Source organism: Beta vulgaris, chromosome 9 (assembly GCF_026745355.1).
Source record: "Beta vulgaris subsp. vulgaris cultivar EL10 chromosome 9, EL10.2, whole genome shotgun sequence".
Taxonomy (NCBI): domain Eukaryota; kingdom Viridiplantae; phylum Streptophyta; class Magnoliopsida; order Caryophyllales; family Amaranthaceae; genus Beta; species Beta vulgaris.
The window spans coordinates 38,758,182-38,778,825 of record NC_079210.1 but is presented as its reverse complement, the minus strand read 5'-3'; the positions used below and the strand labels follow the sequence as shown (position 1 = coordinate 38,778,825).

The following is a 20,644-nucleotide window of genomic DNA, read 5'->3' as shown; positions in this document are numbered from 1 at the left end:
TTGATAATTGAAATTTTCATTCTCTCTCAACAAATATTTTACCCGTTATAATAAGGAACTTGTGTTATTATGTAGTTGTATTACAAATTACAATTATGAAAAGTTCTGTTGTGACCTTTGTTAGGATTTATGTAGAGGGCACCAAAGTTTGCAATACTGCGTTTTTTAGGGTCATTGCTTGCTAGAAGGAATGGGGTTGAAGGACAGAGTATCAACTATCAATTACAGGGAAATGAGGTGCTGCCTACAATTTTGAGCAAATAAGGAAAAATCTTCAATAAATTTTCAAAGTTTGAGTTTTATGTCACCTTCTTTTTGAGAGTTATGTCAACTTCATAACAATATAGTAGGAGGATGAGGAGCTAGCTCATGTGGTAGAGCACTCCCCTCTGATCTCTGAGGTCAGGGGTTCGATCCTTACCCCCAGCATTATGTTGGGGTATTTTCTTAGCATGCTTTGCATGTCTTACCAGCCAATGTGCTAGTAGTTCCTACAAGGCTAGTAGCTTTGGTAGGGGTTAGCCCTTGGGCTGACTTAATTTCCGAATAAAAAAAAAAAAAAAATAACAATATAGTAGGCTATTAATGTTTGGACTTACATAGAAGGATATATTATGAGTTCTTAAATTAAATATTGTATGAAGTTCACCCCTTATTTATTTCGCATGTGTGAGTTGTCTTACATTAGATAATAGGAGAAAAATAAAGTTACTTTTTCTGTTATTGATTGATTATAAACTTATACGATGGAAGCTCATTTGACATTTTCAGTAAGCTAAACTCTCCAACTGATATTTGTTTGCAAATGTCGTACGTTTTAGGTTAAGGGGTTTGGGTAGGTTTAATTTTGAACCCAATGTTTTATGACGACATCCACCAAAATCGGATCAGGTTACTTGGGCATTCTGAATTCAAAGACTAATTTAGAAGAAAAATTACAATTCAGAAATTCTATGCCGAAACTCGAAAATTTTACCCATATTCCAGGCCAAAAATTCTAAGCAAATCCAAATTTTTTTTGGGCCAGACAGGATTTGATCAACTCTAGTTTGAGTTATACATACTTGAAGTGATTATTCTTGAACTTATCTTAATTCTTTTGAACTTTATTTTAAAATTTATAACCATCATGAAGTTTTCTTCATTTTCTTAATTTTTTTTAACTGTATGAGATATTAGACGTTATTTTGTTGTTTTTGATCTTTATTGGACATAAAATTTGTAAAGCTATGTCGGAATTAACTGGGTTATTAATGCAGCCATGTAGGTGCTTTTTTAGCACATAATATAGTATATACCATACAACTGAGGTATCTATTTCTATGTACACGCGGTCAAATGAACAGTAATAGCTTGAAAATGAGTAAGGTGAAACTTCAGATGTTTTTTTTTTTCAAAATAACATTAATTCATTGATTCAAAGTCATACGACATCTACAATAGAAGTAGAAACTAAACAAATACATATCAAAATGAAATAAATACAATTCTAATATGATAAAACCACGATCGTTGAGTAGATCTAACATTTCTGAACACCCTCGTCTTTTACATCGCTGTCTGATGCAGCCTTCTGCAAGGGGGTCTGTCGATCTTTTGTAGTTTTGAAATAGAACTGGATTTAATTCAATTGATTGTAAATGAAGTCTTGACATCTGTTGCAACTCCGCACAAATTTCGATCAACAAATTAACATCTAGAATTACACAAAAACCCAAAAATAACGTCTCCAAACTCTCACATGGAGAGAGATAAAACCCAATATATGGGTATATATATAACCCAATATATGGGTAGAAAAACTCTCCATTAGAGAGAGACTAAAATTTATTAGAAACATAAACATAAAAAACTAGTAACAAAAGGAGAAAAGGGGGCTTACCACCGCCCAAAAGGGTGGTGGTAGCCCCTAGGTTGAAAATTAGAATTTTGTGGGAGAGGAGAGAGAAGAGAGAAAAAAAGGTGAGGGGAGGCGGCTTGAAACTTCAGATGTTCGATATGAGCAAAGACAACTTTTTTTTTATTAGGAAATTAAGTCAGCCCAAGGGCTAACCCTTATTAGGTTACTAGCTTGTAGGAAACACTAATACATTGGCTAGTAATACATACATAGCATGCTAAGGAATACCCCAGCATAATACTGGGGGTAAGGATCGAACCCTTGACCTCAAGAACCAAGGGGGAGTGCTCTATCCACTTGAGGTAACTCCTCCTATCCTTTGAGCAAAGACAACTTTGAAATGAGCAAACTTAACTTGAAAATGAGTAAAGTCAACTACACCTAACGCTGTGTACAGTCCGGTCTACCTCATAAGTTTCTGTGTTTTGTTAATTTGCATTGGGAAATAGGTAGCCAAATATATAGCCCCTCCGTCCCATAATATAGTGTTTGTATTTCTTTTTGGGTATTCCAAAATGTTGTGCTTATTTTCCTTTTTATCAAATTATTTGGACTGAATTATCCTTCATTTCTACATAAAATTTTCCAAAATACCTCTACATTTCTTTTAAAATATGTGCCCCTATTTCTTGTTTTACACCATTCCAAGGAACATTTATTGCTCTTTCATTTTATTTTAAAGGAAAAAGAAGAAAAAAACTAGTTCCAAGACAAAAGTACCCAATAAACATTTACTTAAATATATATTTTTGTGGAATCCTAAAACTCCTTCATTTTTCCTTAATTCTTGTGAAAAATGAGAAGTGAGCACTATATTATGGGACGGAGGAAGTAAAACTTAAGTTGAGGGTTTCCACTTAAGATTATAAAAAAAAATTCTACTAAGTGAACTTTTAGAAAACTGAGTATTACAATACTACAATGGTTTTTTTAAAAGAATGAATTTCATCAATTGAAAATCATACAACATATACAATCGATATTAAAGAAAGATGATATTAACATGAATAGATAAAGAACTTCTACGATATAACTATGACAATCATGAACACATGACAATATATCATAGCTCCCATTTGTTTCATGAAATCTTATATGAGACGTCTATTATTTACATACTTTTGAAGAGACATTTTTTTGTTGTTGTACTGTATAGATAGCGTACAAGAATCAGTATTGATTCCAAACTTCTATAACAAACCATCAATAAACTATATTATTGCGATCAAACCATAAATATTAAACTTTAAACTCCATAAAGAATGATTAATAAATCAAACTCCAAACTTTCATCGGAGAAAAAACCCAATAATCGAACAAAATACTGTGCGACAAAAACTTATAAGTGCATAGATGTAGAAATTAAGGCTTACCATCATTACAAAATAATGGTGGCTACCCAACTTGTTAAAGAAAGACTAGGATCTTTAGAGAGGGAATGGAGCGAAAAAAAAAAGAGAGGCGGCTAACAATACTATAGTTTTTCCAGAAAGTATATCGGGTAAAAGTTTAAAGTTTAAACTATGGGCAATAGCTGGCTGGATAAGCTGCCTGTGTTGACTAGTCTTGCATTTAAAAGATTGAAACTATTCTACTCATTCCACTTTGTTGCATACTATATATACTACACAAGAACTCCTCCAATATTATTCATCAATCTCAATTCTCAACCACATAATGGCTTCCCACCACTTCACTTTACTCCTTATTTTCACTACTATCCTCCTATCTTCCCAACTCTCTAAAGCAACAACTCCATCTTATCTTCTCCCAATTGTCAAAGACTCTGCAAGACTTCAATATTACACTTCATTTCTCTTAGGAACCCCTGCATTTCGCGTCTCTTTATCCATTGATCTATCCAACCCTTGGTCTTGGTTCACTTGCAATTTAGTCGGCAACAACGAAACCTTCTACCAACCATACCCAAATAGTTCTAGTTACCGCCCCATCATCTGCTCCAACTCAACATGTCACCCGTATGATAGCCACTTTTGCGCCGAATGCGATTTCGAAGCTTGTGGATCCAACAAGGCCAATCTGTGCGGTGGATCATTGTATAGCCCTTACGCCTACACCAAGAATCCCAATGGTGCATATACAGTCTCTTACTTAGTTGTTGATACTATAAACATCTATAAATCCACCAATAACATATCCCCTGTATCAACATTAAAAGTAACACCATTGTCTAACTTTCCTTTCACTTGTGGTTGGACTTCAGACCTTAAGGGCTTATCTCGATATACCAAAGGTATATTAAGTTTGGCTAGGAAGGATTCTTCTTTACCTGGCTTAATAGCTAAAACTTACAATGTACATCACATATTTGCACTTTGTTTGCCTTCCTCTCGGATTAATGGTGCTGTCTATTTTGGTGGCGGACCTTATTTTGTACCATCCACTTCTTTCGTTACGACTTCCCTTGTCGTAAACCCGGTCGACATTGGTGTGACAATTGACAAAGGTGCATCATCCGTTGAGTACTTTATCAATGTAAAGTCCATCCTAGTTGATCGTACGCCATTAAAAATTAGCTCGACTTTACTTTCCATCAATAAAAACGGTCTAGGGGGAACGAAACTTAGCACTATCGACGGCTACACCGTGCTACATACTAATATATACAACGCCCTTGTTGCGGAGTTCACTAGCAAGGCGGCTGCGATGAACATTACTAAGGTGGCGCCTGTGGGTTCATTTGGTGCATGTTATAGCTCGAAAAATATCGTTGGTACAAAAACCGGGCCTAAAGTGCCTATGATTGATTTAGTTTTAGAAGGGAATAGTGTATGGAGGATTTATGGTGCGAATTCAATGATAAAAGTATCAAATGATGTGAGATGTCTTGCATTTATAGATGGAGGTTCAGCAGTTAAGACATCAGTTGTGATAGGTGGGAAGCAGATGGAAGATAATTTGGTAGAGTTTGATTTGGAGTCCTCTAAGTTAAGGGTTACCTCTTCTCTGCTTAACTTTGGTACGAGTTGCTCACAGTTGAAGGGAGTGTAAATTTTCTAATGGGTTTATTAGTAGATATTTAAGTTTGGTCCTTGTTTGATAATCTAGCAGTCAATGCAGATAGTGCTAGAAAATGTTATATGTTTGACTTGATTAGTATATTGATAATGCTACTTTATTTAAACATGATTAATAAAAGTCATCTTTTCTTTGATTATGATAATTGAAATTTATAGTGCTTTTCTCCAAATGGTAATATAATCATATAAATCAGAAAAAAAGCTATAAAAAAACAATATACAACATTTAGTAAAACCTAACCAGTATATACTTTTAACAATATAAAAAAAGGAAACTAACTCATTTGTGCTGCATGTAGAGAGCAAATCGAGTGTTAATAATTCTAAATTAGCTTTGTACGACATAGCAAGCAATTTAACTAAATTGCTTCTTTATTAAAGTTATACAGAATATTAAATTTGAGAATATAATTTCACTCAACATAAATACTTTTTCACCTACCACGTTAGTACTCCTAGTTTCCATCTTTTCTCATAATAATGATCTTCAACGGAAAAATCATAATTTTAGAGCTACGGGTCTTCAGCCACTCATGAGATAAATGCAATAGAAAGCTCTAATCCACCAGAAGCAAATGCTATACATAGGGGTGGACACGGTAATTACAACGGTCGTAGGAGAGGACGTGGTAATTACCGTGGCCGAGGGCATGGACATGGCAGAGGCCCGATTTTCCCCAAGAAATATAATTTTAAAAATTCTGATAAAAATTGGGGACAATCATCTAGAAATCAGAGGCAGACGTCCTATAAAGGAAATGATACTTGCCACAGATGTGGCATGACTGGGCACTGGGGCCGCACATGTCGTACTGCCAAACATTTGGTAGACCTATACCAGGCTTCAATAAAAAAACAAAGGAAAAAATGCTAAAGCAAACTTTGTTGATGAAGCTACTACATCCATGCCCAGCCTTGATGTTTTAGATTTTTTTATGGATGATACTGAAGCAGAAAACAACTTTGTTTAGATAACAATCCATTAATGTGCTTAGTTTATTTTAATTTCTTCAATATTTACTTTCATGTATTCGTTCCTTGATTATTAATAAAATATGTATTTTTCTTATACTGATCATCTTATTTATTATTTATGAAGATATGAATTCATCATAAGTTGGAACCAAAGAACAATGTCTCCTGGACAGTGGGACAACACACACCATATTGAAAAATAAAGAGTATTTTTCAAAACTTACAATATTTCAAGCAAATGTTAGTACAATCTCTGGGACAGCCAAGTTAATTGAAGGCTTTGGAAAAGCCTGCATTATATTTCCAAATGGGACAAAATTGATAATCAATGACGCATTATATTTGAGTAAATCTCGAAGGAACCTCATAAGTTTCAAAGATGTACGTCAGAATAATTACCATTTGGAAATAATGACGGTGAACAAAGAGGAATTCATATGCCTCACGGTAGAGAAATACGACAAGAAATACACCTATGAAAAATTGCCAGCAATTTCCTCGGGACTATATCGCATAGATATACGTCCGATTGAAATTAATATGATATCTAACCAGAAGTTAGATAATATAAAATCATTTACTCTATGGCATGACCGATTAGGCCATCCCGGCACAGGAATGATGCATAGAATCATTGAACACTCAAATGGACACTCTATAAAGAATGTCAAAATTCCTCGTTCAAATGAATTAACATGCTCTGCATGCTCACTTGGCGAATTGATAATCAGACCATCTATGAATAAGATTGCCACTAAATCTCCAACGTTTTTAGAAAGAATACAAGGAGATATTTCATGGTATTAATTGATGCCTCTACTCGATGGTCACATGTGAGCCTTTTGTCAAGTAGAGATGTTGCATTTGCAAAACTTTTGGCTCAAATAATTCGATTATAAGAACTCAATTCTCATATCATACAATAAAGAGAATAAGATTAGACAATGCTGGGGAATTTACATCCCAAACTTTTAATGACTATTGCATGTCTACTGGGATTATTCTTGAGCACCCCGTACCTCATGTACATACACAAAATGGTCTTGCTAAATCATTAATCAAGAGACTACAATTGATTGCAAGACCATTAATAATGAGGTCAAAATTGTCATCTACTACTTAGGGTCATGCTATATTACAAATTCTCACCATTACAATTAGTATCAGGCCGAGAACCGAATATCTCACATTTGAGAATTTTTGGGTGCGCTGTACATACCTATTGCTCCGCCCCAACGTACTAAAATGGGTCCACAAAGAAGGATGGGAATATATGTTGGATTTGAATCTCCATCAATTATCAAATATTTAGAGCCAACAACTGGTGATTTATTTATGACTCGATTTGCCGACTGTCATTTTAATGAGTTAGAATTCCGGGGGGAAGAAAGTGGGCCCATAAAATATAAAAGCGAAAAATACATGGAACGCATCGCAAATGTCATTTATGGACCCGAGAACAAATTCATGTGAACAAGAAGTCAAGAAAATTGTTCATCTGCAAAGTATTGCAAACCAATTGCCAGATGCATTCACAGATTCTAAGAAAGTGACAAAGTCACATGTACCTGCTGCGAATGCTCCGAAACGGATTGAAATTCCTAATGACAATAAGGCAATTGAAAATGAGTCAATAGCACGTCGAAAACGTGGCAGACCACCGGTTCTAAAGATTAAAACCGAGAAAAATGAAAAGGCAAGGGAGACAACGAACGAAATTAATATAAATCTCCAACGAGCTGATGACATCATAATAAAACAAAATGAAGAAAAGTGTTCCAGAAGAAAAGGAACATGAAAGCATAGACAACAATGAAACTTCAATTAATTATGTTTCTACAAAGAGACAATGGAATCGAAAAGATGTTGTCTTGAATGAAATTTTTGCTTACTCGATAGCGGTTGAAATGATATATAATGAAAATGATATTAGAGAAATACAGTTGATGAATGTCGCCGCAGAAAAGATTGGCCAAAATGGAAAGAGCAATTCAAGCAGAATTGAATCACTTGAAAAACGTGAAGTATTCGGTCAAATAACCCAAATACCAAAAGGTTTAAAACCAGTTGGGTACAAATGGGTATTCGTGAGAAAACGAAATGAAAAAATGAGGTTACTAGATATAAGGCAAGATTAGTAGCCCAAGGCTTCTCGCAAATGCCAGGGATTGATTATGATGAGACATATTCTCCAGTAGTCGATGCAACTACACTAAGATTTCTGGTAAGTTTATCAGTTTCGAAAGGATTGCAAATGAGATTGATGGATGTAGTGACCGCATATTTGTATGGCTCACTTGACACAGATATTTATATGAAAGTTCCGATGGACTAAAACTACCAGAAAATCACATGCCCAAAGAGATGTTTTCAATAAAATTGAAAAATCACTCTATGGGTTAAAACAGTCTGGAAGAATGTGGTATAATCGTCTTAGTGAATACCTATTGAAAGAAGGATTCAAAAATAATCAAATCAGTCCCTGTGTTTTCATTAAGCGATCTAAATCAGGATTCACCATCATTGCTGTATATGTCGATGATTTGAACATTATCGGAACTCCTAGAGAACTTGAAGCGACTGCAAATACTTGATGAAAGAATTTGAGATGAAAGATCTCGGGAAGACAAATTTTGCCTTGGCTGCAAATGGAACATCTAAGAAATGGGATTTTTGTCCATCAATCAAACTATACAGAAAAAATTCTGAAACGTTTTTTCATGGACAAAGCCCACCCAATAAGTTCTCCAATGGTAGTGCGTTCCCTGAATGAGAAAGATGATCCATTCAGACCACGAGAAGAAACAAGAAATTCTTGGCCTGAAGTACCATATCTAAGTGCAATTGGTGCTTAATGTACTTGGCTAACAATACTCGACCTGACATAGCTTTTTCATAAACTTGTTAGCTAGATACAGCAATGACCAAAAAGAGACATTGGAATGGAGTCAGACACTTATTACGTTATCTTCGAGGAACACAAGTCTGGATATTCTATCAGTCGAAACAAATGCGTCACTCATTGGATATGCAGATGTGGTACCTATCAGTCCACAAAAGGCTAAGTCTCAATCCGGTATCTATTCACTTATGGAGGTACTGCAATATCTTGGAAATCCACGAAGCAGACTTTGACGGCCACATCATCAAATCATGCAGAATTAATTGCTCTTTATGAAGCTGGAAGGGAATGTGTATGGCTAAGGTCAATGATCAAGATATCCAAGAAGAATGTGGATGGAAACAATAACAACAAATCCAACTATCATCTACGAAGACAATACTACATGCATCAACCAAGTAGGTGAAGGGTACATCAAAGGAGACAGAACTAAACATTTATCACCAAAACTCTTCTTCACTCATGACCTCCAAAAGGAAGGGACGATAACATCCAAAATCCAATCATGTGAGAATCTTGCAGATTTATTTACCAAATCCCTTCCAGCGAAGAAATTTGAAGAATTAGTCCGAAAAATTGGAATGCGTCATCTTCGTGATATATGCTAGATTCAGGGAGAGTATTATATGTGCTGCACTCTTTTTCCCTTCGATCAGGTTTTTATCCCACCAGGTTTTTCCTGACAAGGTTTTTAACGAGGTAGTTAATTTTAAGCATATAAGGATATATAGTAGTTGTACTCCTTTCCCTAGTTATGGATTGTTCCCACAGGGATCCTAAAAGAACTCTAAATAGGACAACGTCTATTATGAGTTATCAGTGGACATTCAAGGGGGAGTGTTGTGGAAACAGTGGAATGACAAATTCCACAGTTAAGCACAGTGAAGTCCACCTGACATGCATTCAATGCATGGGTGAGTTTTTCTTGCCGGTTGATGCAATTGTTGATTTCTGTAAAATACACAGTAAAGTTTGTATCTATAAATACTTTCATTTGTAAGAAGTGAATACACTCAACTCATATACAATACTCTTCTGATAAATTCCTTTCAGTAACATTCCTTTTATATATATTTCTCACAACAGAAATCTATTTATCGAGTTGCGAGTCGAATCAATTAAATTAGATATTTTCCAACAATTCTACCTGTAGCGAGTGCAATTTTCATTCTTGTCCTGGCCTCATCACCCATAGGCCATAAGATTGAATACCTCCAAGTTTATTAATAATTGGGGCAGATGTAAGGCGGATATCCACCAAACTCAGCCCACGGACATCTCAAGTATCAATTCGCTCGAGTCTTGACCTCCTGTGGTCGACGATTCGAGTCTACTTCGCAATGAAGTTAACTTGCAAGTTGCTTTCCCCACCAATTTCCTTCCCTACTTCGCAACCAGATATAAACAATGAAATAATAATTCCTTCCCCACTTCCCTGACAAAAGTGCGCAATCACAAAAAAAAACTAAGCTAAAAACCCATATAAAAAAAAAAAGATAACAAGAGGAAGAAACTTTCGAAGTACCCAATACTCCAAGAGAGGGCGAACTTCAGTTTCTCTCTCCTCAAAATCCTAATTCTCTCTCATCACGATCGTAGAGTCTCTGATTTTCACTGTATAAATCTATTCAAACAATTTTCTCTTTCCTATTATTTCAATTTTGGTTTGCTAATTCAAGGTTCGTCAAATTTCAGAATTGTTCGTTTTTAATTATTGATTTTGTTAGGGTTTAATTCTTTTCGCAGTGAATTGTTGGATTTGAATTACTCGCCATTCTTTTGATTCTAATTTTTATTTGTTAAATTTGGTTTCAGGTGAATCAAATGTCGTCAAATATGTTTTCCAGACTTTTTGGTGCTAAATCTCGTGATGCAGCTACTACTGAGACTACTTTATCTACATTAGAGAAATTGAATGAGGTTTGATTAACTTTTAATTGTATTATCTTTATTTTCGATTTTGAGACTATGTGATCAATGCTGGATGAGTTTATTTATATATTATTGTAGGTAAATTTGCATGATTAGATTGCTCTTTATGTAATGAAAAGAGGTTTAATTGCATTGTTGGTGTTGAAAAATGTACTGAATATGTTGATCAGAGAGGATGATTTTGGAATTAGTTATGTATTCTTGCTAATGAATTGGTTTTATTGGGTTTGTTACTCATTGAGGCTTTGGGTCGAGGTGATTCCGCCTATTGCTATCGGATAAAGCTTAGCTTGAGTAGTAGAATTGTGTTTATGATTCTTTCTATGAGAGTTTCGGGAAGAAATTCAATTACACTTTTAGTAATAAGATAGTTTGGGAATGTGAGTGAAGGAGATTGGAAGAGTTTCAAATTCCTCAGAGCTTAACATGTAGACCTTTGCAGGCATGGAAACTTCGGTAAGAAAGCCATTCATATTTGGACATCTAAGGAACTGCCAGTCGACCTATGATCACTTCAATTGCCGAGAAATAACTTCCAGAATAGCTTGTGCGGTGCCCTTTGGTGATTTTTTTTTTTTTTTTGCTACATATCCCTTTTTGCTATTAATATATCATTTTCTTGGAAGTTGGAAACTAGTCTCCGTATAAATTGGAAGCACAGGGAACAGAGATGTACTAGAGGTGCAGTACCTTATTATTGAGCTTCTGGAAACTGTCATCAATACAAGAAATCTTGTTTTACTCTCTTGTTCTTGCCAAACATCTGTTTCAGTGGAGGTTTGCTGATGAGGGATGTTCATGACAGGCACAGCTTCTCATTGGTACAGGACTTGTATCTGTCATATGTTTCGAAGTGCTAACCTATCAGAACTAAAAAGTTAAAAAACTAGTGGCATTAATGATTTTGCATGAATGCCACAAAGTTTGAATACAGCTTCTTTGCTGAGTAGTATGTAAACAAACATGCACAAAGATGTATTTATGTGCGTATACTATCAAAAGATGCGTGCTTACTCCTAGGCATACCAAATATTTTTTGACACCCTAAGTTCATAGTGGTATCCACTGAGGTGTGATCTCTAGCTGTGACGTTTTGATATCAGAATTTTTCTTAAGACCCCTTTGCTACAAGGGAGTGAATTCATAGGAATAGTAATGGAAATTGCATTGAAATTGTAGAGTCCACTTAAAGATTCGCAACATAAGTTTCATGTGGTAACTTGTGTTAGGTGAACTCGGGAATTTGTGTCAGATTTGGATATCCATGTAGCCTGGGGATGGCGTCAACTCTGCAATATTAAGGAACATTTCCATGAACCCAAAATGAAATGTGAAAGTTGTCCATATCCATGGCAGAGGTAAAATGATGAGTATGAGTGGCATAGGTTGTAAAGTACATTCTGTACCTGCAATTTAATCTCCAATAAGAGGTGGGTATGAGTGGTATAATGTGCGGGTAACAATATAGGATGAATTTTGTTGGTTGTGTTAAGATGATTCTAGTGGATATGTTTGCTCAAGTTCATTTTTTAATTCCAGATTTCTCTTATTTCTTTGTAGTTTAAGGAAAAAATGGTTACTTATTTTTATTACTGGAAAATTGTTGTAAGAATGACCCTTATTGTTGCTTGCTCAACATATGATTCTTTTGTTTAGTTGTAATTTGTTGAAGATTATCCTTTTTTGGAGAAAAATGGGGAATGGGAATTGGGAGCATCTATAAGTTATAACACCTCTTGGAAGTTTTTTGTGATTTTGTGAATGTTTTGAGTGAAATTGTTTGTTTCTATTTGTTGCTTGTGTGTGCTTTTGAAATTTGACTAAATATAACCCGTGCTTGTAGAATTCTCATGCATTTAAACAATGAACTTTACGCTTTCCTTCCTAACTCTTGGTTGAATGTTTTTACGGTTTTATTGCTTGCAGACACTTGAAATGCTAGAGAAGAAAGAGCAGCTTCTAATGAAAAAGGCTACTGCAGAGGTTGAAAAGGCCAAAGAGTTCACAAGAGCAAAGAATAAACGTGGTATGTTCCTGTAATTTCAGTACTTGTCAAGATTGTAATATTATATATGCCTGCTACTTTTAAATTGTAGACTTCTGATGAAGAATTGTGTTCTTATCAGCTCTTAATATTTGGATTCTTTAATGTTTGTCTGCTATATATTGTAGCATACATGCAAGTCAGATACATAGATCTTTCTGTATTGTTTCATTATGGCCAATTGGGGTAAGCACAAATCTAGAGTAGGTTCTTACAGGGAGTTGTTCGTGGTTTGAGATTAGTACTAAATAAAATTGAGCATGAATATGCTATACCTTAGGACTTTGAATATGAAGCTTAAGGATGTCTTTCTAATCATTACTCTATCACAACCTTTGCTGCTATTTTGGTTATAAATTACTAAAGCAGGCATAATTTCTGACAACATTGTTTCTTTCTGTTGAAGCTGCGATACAATGTTTAAAGAGGAAGAGGTTATACGAACAGCAAGTCGAGCAGGTTGGGAATTTTCAACTACGAATTCATGATCAGGTTAGTGCTTGACTATTATCATTAAGCATTCTCAGTTAAATTTGTGTATGTCTTTCTGCACTGCTTCAAATATTACTCCTCATCGGACTTAAATTGCATATAGATGTGCATGCTATATTGCTTCTATGTTATAGAAAAGTCCATAATTTTGTATTTTTCTACTGCTTGCAGATCATAATGCTTGATTCTGCAAAAGCAACGACAGAGACAGTTGCTGCATTGAGATCTGGTGCTAGTGCTATGAAGGCTATGCAGAAAGCAACGTAAGTGCTGGCTTCCTACCATTTGGGTTATATTCTTCAACTGTTAATTATATCATGTAATGTGATCCCAATGATCCATTTATTCCATCTTCCCTTAGAAAATAAGGGATGCAATCATGAAGATAATGTTATTTTGGACAATTGTCGTGTGTAAGGTCATCACAAGTGTGAGCTTTGACTTTCCAACTACCCCATTTGATATGAGCGTATTACCATGTTTTCAGAAGTCTGAACCCTGGAGGTTTCGTCCGCTTGACTTTAAGTCCACATTTCATCAGGTTTTATTTAGCCTCCACCGTGGAGGCCCAGGATTGTCTAGGATAGTCTGAACTTGGCCACTTCTCGTTTTGGCCAATGTATCTTAAGGAAAATTAGGATGTCCAGTCAGCCTAGTAGCTGGATCATAAAAAGTGGTTCTTTAAACATCTGGGTGGTACCAGGGCATTTCATTCCTTTGTTGCTGTTTAACTCCTTTCCCCTAAAGATTTACAAAAAAACCCATGAAACAGCTGGTCTCCGGCTCTCTGCCATGGATTTGCCAGTTCTGCTCTGATTTTATGTCGTGGCCCTGAATCAGCCAGTTTTGTGGTGAAGGAGGATGGTTTGAGCACAGGCTGTTGATTTTGGGTCCTGATTTAGACCCAATTCTTTGTCAGCTTTATTCCTTACGTTTATAAAGTTCAGTTACAATCATATAGTTTGAGGGTTGTGATTGTCTAGATCTCGTCACGGAATTTTGCTCTACACACTATACATTGATGTCACTAGGTGGGTTGTGAAGATCGACCTTGTGCTCATAAAAGAAAAAAGGGAAAAAAGAGAATTTGAAAAGGTGGTAAAGCCAATCAGGGTGAGTTTTCTAAGTGGAGCAAATGAGAACATTGGACTTACCCTGAAACATTAGAGGCTATAATGTGGATTAGTTATGTTGGTAACGGTAGGATAAAACTCTTAAGACATTAAAATAGGTGTAGCTCATTGCTGAGGTGTTCGTATTTAAGGTCATACAAGGTCCTCTTTTTTATTATCTAAGTATTATTTTCCTAGGAAAGTGTGAGGATGGGGTTTGGCCATTTGGACTAGTATACGTAAGTTGTTCTCTTTATTGAAATTTGGTCTTGCAACATGCTGAAAGGGTGGAGTGGTGTAGAGACTAGTATTTACATAAGATATGAGACAGGTTATACTTTACTTTACTCTAATAGCTGTTATCACACTAATTGCACTTGTTTTTTTTTTTTTGCCAATCCAGTAATTGTTATCAGAGAATTTTTAACTTTTCTTTTCCGCATACTAATTACTGAGTCATGTTTCCAGAACATTAGGCGAATGAACCTTTTTTGGTAGTTATATATTGGGTTGTGAGAACTTTAGGTATGAAGCATGTTTGGTTCAATTCATGGAACGGAAAGGGATTGAAATCAAATAGAAGGAAGGAATAGCAACAATTATTGTTTCCTTTATTGGGTTTTTGGTTCCCACTATGGAAAAGAAAAAAAAACTTACGAGTGTGGGATTAAGGAGGGTATCTTGTTATGTTAGGGTTGAGGAGGGTAATTATTGGGTAGATATAGTTATGCTCAAGAAACACATTACCTCATCCCTCATTTCAAACATGTAACAGAAAATGTTTTCCTGATTGACTGATTTCGTTTCGAACACTTAAAATCTCATACGAAACATGCTCTTAGTGAGTAGGCTTAACTTCATTCTTGGGGTGTATTTATTTCGGCAATCCTACCAATTCATCTATTGCTTGGGTGGATTCAGTGGTGATAGATCCATCTTCACGAGCTACTTAGGGCTAGGATATTCCATATATCAATTTGCTTGAGTTTATCATTAATATAGCATCATATGGTATGATCTGTGCTGCATAATTTACTTGGATAATTAAGGGAATGTCTCTTCTCTCAAATAAGGGATTACTGCGATCAAAGTTTGAATTAAGTAACGTGCTTTCTTTTCTAAACATAGCAAGTCCAAGTGCAAATGTCTAAACAATTAGTGTCTGAATCTTTCCGCAAAGCTCTGATATCTAATCCTAATAATTATCAGTTCAGTTATACTTAACTTGGTATACTTTTAAACATGAAACCAGTGCAATATGAGCTTAAACCAAAATGGAACTGTTTTAATTTCAAAATTGGTTTGGTTCGTAACTGAGGCCTGTATGCTATCTTTCCTAGAATGATAATATGTGCCGCTAGCCATTAGGTACTTCCAGTTTTCACTTAGTAGTTCTGTTTTTGACGTGAGGAACTTGCATTACAGAAACATTGATGATGTGGACAAGACAATGGATGAGATCAATGAGCAGACCGATAACTTGAGACAGATACAGGAGGCACTAGCTACTCCTGTTGGTGCAACTGATTTTGATGAGGTATGTTAGTCTTTTTACTCTCTTTTTAATTGATGGGTAGTTACTCGTTTAATTTCTATTTTTCTTACACATTTGAACTTTTTTGTCTCTGGGTTTAAAGGATGAATTGGAAGCTGAGCTTGAAGAACTTGAAGGAGCTGAGTTGGAGGAACAACTTCTACAACCATTTACAACTGCCCCTACGGCACCAATTCATGTTCCAGAAGGCAAGCTGCCAGCAAGGCCAACACCCCAAAAGAACTCCGAGGAAGATGAACTCGCTGCGTTACAAGCAGAAATGGCACTTTGAAGGCTTTTCTTTTTTCATGTTTATAATCATGTCCCAAAGAAATGGAAACGGCTGGAAAAAGGAAAAGGCAAAGGAAAAGAAAAGGAAAAGAAAAAGATTGAAAATCTTTATTGATTGATGGTGGTATATTTAAGTATTGAGTGTTGATAGCATCTTGTTGTCATGTACTATATGCCTATATGGAGTACCTGTTATTTATTGGTAATGTTAATGCAAATATTGTCTATACCATTGATGAACAAAGATGGGGCTGTAAACTCTTGGTTGTTTTTTCGTTTTTCAATTTTTTGTTTTCGTTTTTATTTTTCAGTCACCTACTGGTTCTAGTGACTGGTGACAATTGCTGTACAGAGATTTTGTTGCACTTGAGCTGCTGGTCAACAGACTATGCAGACTGTCAGATTTATAAAATCAGAAAGCTGGCAGTTTGTTGTCGTATTATTCAGTCTAGGTTAAATGACATACTGGAGCTATCTTGACGTTATTCTTTAGTTCAGTTCTACTTTCTACTACTCTTTAACCCCCTATTTCTCCACCGACGAGACTTGCTTTATTAAACACCTCAAAAAGAGACATACTTTCCGAAGATTTCGAGTTTAGTGGTAATTTTGTGAAATTTGTTCTAATCAGAAAATTAGATTGGAAAGGAGATGATAATATAATAGTTTTCTGAATGTTCGATTATTCTCGGACTAAAGTAGTTAAAATTTATTGAATACGGGAGAAGTTGAGAAAATAATACAATAAAATAAACGGTACACATTTATCTTTAATATTTATAAGGTAAGATATTGGATTTATTTTATAGGACCATTTTATGGAGTTAAAGAATAATAAGCAAATATATGCTCTCAGTTCAATTCTTTCATTTGACAATCACATTGCTCGAATCTAAATGCGGCGTAAGAGCACATGTAATAATCCAAGAATTTATACTAATGTTGATCTATCTATACTAATATATTACAAGGGGTTATAAATAAAGAACGGTATCATTTGGCGCTTTCTATTAGGATTTTTTAGTCCATGTAATTCACATACAATCAAAAAAAAATTTAGAAAATACTTTGTATAAGATTTGATCCCATGATTTCAAACTCATATACTTCCTCCGTTTCTAAATAAGTGCAACACTTCTTGTTTTCACGTTTGTCAATGCATTATTTTAACCATTAATATCTTCAATTATCAATAAGTAAAAACTATAAAAGTTGATATTAAAAAAATTCACATTCAGACGAATCTAACAAGATCCCACATAACTATGTTTTTCCTAAAATGTAAATCACCAAAGCTAATTAAAGTTTAAATTGTAAATAGTAAAAGCTATGCAAATGTTGCACTTATTTAGAAATGGAGGAAGTATTAAAGTTTTAACCACTTGAACAACTCATATTTAATGTTATCATTTTAAAGTAAAATATTAATAAAATAAAAATATCATTACGCTGGGCATAACCTGGACCTAAAATGACCATAAGTGATTTGTAACAACATTTTTAGCATATGTACAATCTACAAAGAGAACTTTAATGCGTCTCATTATACATTTTCATAGTATCTAACCTATTACACTTTTTATTTATGTATAATTAGAGATACTATTCCTAAACTTTATACATTAGCAAATGTATGAAAGCCGTTACTTTAGTACAGCCTTAAAAAGACATTCTAAGACAAAACTCAAGTTATGTGGACCTAAAAGGAATTATTCTGATTGTGTAATGAAGCATGCATGAGCAAAAGAAGGCTGGCCTCCAGCCTAGCCCAGTATTCCCTAGGCAAGGGAATCCCGCTAATTACCAACGGCTCCTCTTTTGGTGGGCCCAGATAAGTAACCGTTGAATATTGGGGCCACCTAATTAGACCGTTTTCAAATTATATAACCGTTACCATCTCATTCCACTCTTTCCTCCAACTCAAAAACCCCTCAAACCTAACCAAAAATCAAAATTAGCAAAAACACCCACTTATAATCTGAGCTGGGTAATTTATTTTTCTCCAAATTTTCATCTCCATTTTCAATATTTGAACATGACTGTTGAAGTCTCAGTTGAAGAAACCAAGAATACAGAGGTTGTTGTTTCTGAGAAACAGGCTAAAATGGTGAACGAAAATGAAGTTGATGAAAAAGTTGTGGAAAACACTCAAAATGTAGAAGATGAGCCAAAACCAAGTGTGGTTGAAAAGAGTTCTTCTTACAGGGAGGAGAGTAATTACCTCTCTGACCTTAAAGACGGCGAGAAGAAAGCGTTGTCGGAGCTGAAATTGAAGGTGGAAGAAGCGATTTCTAGTAACACCCTCATTGTATCAGAGGTTAAAAAAGACAAGGAACATATATCCAATGAAAAGAAGGATAAAACAGAGGAAACTGATGAAAAAGTGGATGAAAAATCCATTAAAGAAGAAGAATCAGAGACAAAAACAGAGGAAATTGAGGATATTTCCATATGGGGAGTGCCTTTATTATCTGGTGAAGGCTCAGATGTTATCCTATTGAAGTTCTTAAGAGCTAGGGAGTTTAAGGTAAACGAAGCGTTCGAGATGCTAAAGAAAACTCTTGTTTGGAGGAAAGATTTTAAGATTGAGTCGATCTTAGATGAGGATTTGGGTGAAGATCTCGCCAATGCAGCCTATATGAAGGGCAATGACAGAGAAAATCACCCGGTTTGTTACAACATTTTTGGTGTTTTTGGCAATGAAGAGCTTTATCAGAAGACTTTCGGGACCGAGGCGAAAAGAGAGCAGTTCTTAAGGTGGAGATTCCAATTCATGGAGAAGGGAATTCAAAAGCTCGATTTTAGGCCTGGTGGAGTTACCTCAATTCTTCAAGTGTATGATCTAAAGAATTGCCCTGGACCTTCAAAGAAGGAAATTAGGAATGCTACCTACAAAGCTGTTGGACTTCTTCAGGATAATTATCCTGAATTGGTTGCCAAAAATGTGAGTATTTCTTCTATTTTTCTAGTAAGAAAATTTTGTGTAATTTGTAAATTTTATGTTTGTTTTTAATGTGATTGTTTATGTTATAATTTGACAGGTATTCATTAATGTGCCATTTTGGTACTATGCTTTTTACTCCCTTATTTCACCTTTCTTGACTCAAAGAAGCAAGAGCAAGTTTGTTGTTGCTAGACCACCTAAAGTCACTGAAACTCTTCTCAGGTAAGTCAGACTAGACTGACTAACTTCAATTTTGTAAAATTTTCATTTCTAAAACATTTCTTTGTATATATGTTTGTATAATTCAAATTACATTTTATAGGTATATCCCATTGGATGAAATTCCAACTCAATATGGTGGGTTCAAGCGCGAAAATGATTCCGAATTCAGTGCAGAAGATGGTGGAGTTTCGGAAATTATCTTAAAACCAGGATCAACTGAAACAATTGAAATCCCAGCACCAGATGTATGAGCAGAAATATAATGTCAATTAGCATAACTTTACTTTATAGTATCAAGTCTATTGTCTATTGACAATATTCTTACTTGTACTTGTTTTGATGTATCAGGGTGGATCAACAGTGACATGGGATTTAGCTGTTTTGGGTTGGGAAGTGAGCTACAAGGAGGAATTCATTCCAACAGATGAGGGATCTTACACTGTCATTATCCAAAAACAGAAGAAAATGGATTCGATCGAAGGGCCAGTTCGTAACTCATTCAAGAACAATGAGCCTGGGAAGGTTGTGCTTACCATTCAGAACCAATCAAAGAAGAAGAAACGCGTCTTTTGTCGACACCAGAATCAGAAGAATTGTTCTGCCTGATAACTTTTTATTAAGTTTAATGGAGTTTTCTGTTTATATGATTTATAAGATTTATGTTCATTGTTATTGGTTGAGTAGAAGTTTTATTCATGAAATTCTTTGTAGGACATGCTTGGCTCATTCTTTTTAGGTGGAAGTTTATGTATTTTTGGAGATGGTTATTGCAATTCATTTGTTCTGAGTGAAAATGTGGATTCTTTCTCTTATTTGTCATTATGTTATTTTCCAATCTATTAAGACCAGCTATTTTCTTCATGCATACAAAAATTTTTTTTTTTCTTTTTTATACGAGGAAAAATTCATTCATTTAATAATAATTTAACTAGAATACTACTCTGGTTTTCTCAAAATTATACAACATGATAGAGAATATATTTAGGATAATATTTTCTTACTCATTTAGGATATAATTTAGTTATTTATATTATTATCTACCCGGAATTTTTAACAATGTTTGTAACATTATATATTTGGAGTTGGTCTTATAAGAGACCGTCTAATTTTAATTTAAAATTAGGCAACATATTAAGCTCAATAGAAAGAAGATAAGTAATGGGCTTTTTGAATAAAGTGATGGGCTTTTTGAATAAAATGATAAACTTAAGTTAGTCTAATTTTAACATAAAATTAGACCGTCTCTTTTAATAAC

General features: G+C 34.9%; 3 protein-coding genes across 5 annotated transcripts; all 3 read left to right on the top strand.

Moving 5' to 3' along the window:
- Window positions 1-3,535: 3,535 nt before the first annotated feature.
- LOC104903717 (probable aspartic proteinase GIP2) lies at window positions 3,536-5,078 on the top strand. The gene has a single exon (XM_010691823.4). It carries the CDS (start codon window positions 3,578-3,580, stop codon window positions 4,910-4,912), a length of 1,335 nt encoding a protein of 444 aa, XP_010690125.2. The 5' UTR covers window positions 3,536-3,577; the 3' UTR covers window positions 4,913-5,078.
- Window positions 5,079-10,163: 5,085 nt separating this feature from the next.
- Window positions 10,164-16,665, top strand: LOC104903716 (vacuolar protein sorting-associated protein 32 homolog 1). Of its 3 annotated transcripts, none has more exons than XM_010691822.4 (7): window positions 10,164-10,497; window positions 10,634-10,738; window positions 12,677-12,776; window positions 13,201-13,286; window positions 13,458-13,549; window positions 15,824-15,935; window positions 16,036-16,665. In XM_010691822.4, exons 2-7 carry the CDS (start codon window positions 10,643-10,645, stop codon window positions 16,222-16,224), a joined length of 675 nt encoding a protein of 224 aa, XP_010690124.2. In that variant the 5' UTR covers window positions 10,164-10,497; window positions 10,634-10,642; the 3' UTR covers window positions 16,225-16,665. The 3 variants fall into 3 exon arrangements, with proteins under 3 accessions (XP_010690124.2, XP_048492361.1, XP_048492360.1); XM_048636404.1 differs by lacking the exon at window positions 10,164-10,497 and adding an exon at window positions 11,193-11,312; XM_048636403.2 differs by lacking the exons at window positions 10,164-10,497; window positions 10,634-10,738 and adding an exon at window positions 11,379-11,571.
- Window positions 16,666-18,128: 1,463 nt separating this feature from the next.
- On the top strand, window positions 18,129-20,183 carry LOC104903715 (patellin-4). The gene is made up of 4 exons (XM_010691821.4): window positions 18,129-19,167; window positions 19,265-19,389; window positions 19,490-19,634; window positions 19,738-20,183. The coding sequence occupies exons 1-4, from the start codon at window positions 18,259-18,261 to the stop codon at window positions 19,993-19,995; spliced, it is 1,437 nt and encodes a 478-aa protein (XP_010690123.2). The 5' UTR covers window positions 18,129-18,258; the 3' UTR covers window positions 19,996-20,183.
- The last annotated feature ends 461 nt before the right edge of the window (window positions 20,184-20,644 follow it).

Coding starts and splice junctions, on each gene's coding strand:
- LOC104903717 (XM_010691823.4), top strand. CDS start 3,578: ATGGCTTCCCACCACTTCACTTTACTCCTTATTTTCACTACTATCCTC.
- LOC104903716 (XM_010691822.4), top strand. CDS start 10,643: ATGTCGTCAAATATGTTTTCCAGACTTTTTGGTGCTAAATCTCGTGAT. Junction 12,777..13,200: donor AAGAGCAAAGAATAAACGTG/GTATGTTCCTGT, acceptor TTTCTGTTGAAG/CTGCGATACAATGTTTAAAG. Junction 13,287..13,457: donor AACTACGAATTCATGATCAG/GTTAGTGCTTGA, acceptor TACTGCTTGCAG/ATCATAATGCTTGATTCTGC.
- LOC104903715 (XM_010691821.4), top strand. CDS start 18,259: ATGACTGTTGAAGTCTCAGTTGAAGAAACCAAGAATACAGAGGTTGTT. Junction 19,168..19,264: donor CTGAATTGGTTGCCAAAAAT/GTGAGTATTTCT, acceptor ATAATTTGACAG/GTATTCATTAATGTGCCATT. Junction 19,390..19,489: donor GTCACTGAAACTCTTCTCAG/GTAAGTCAGACT, acceptor TACATTTTATAG/GTATATCCCATTGGATGAAA.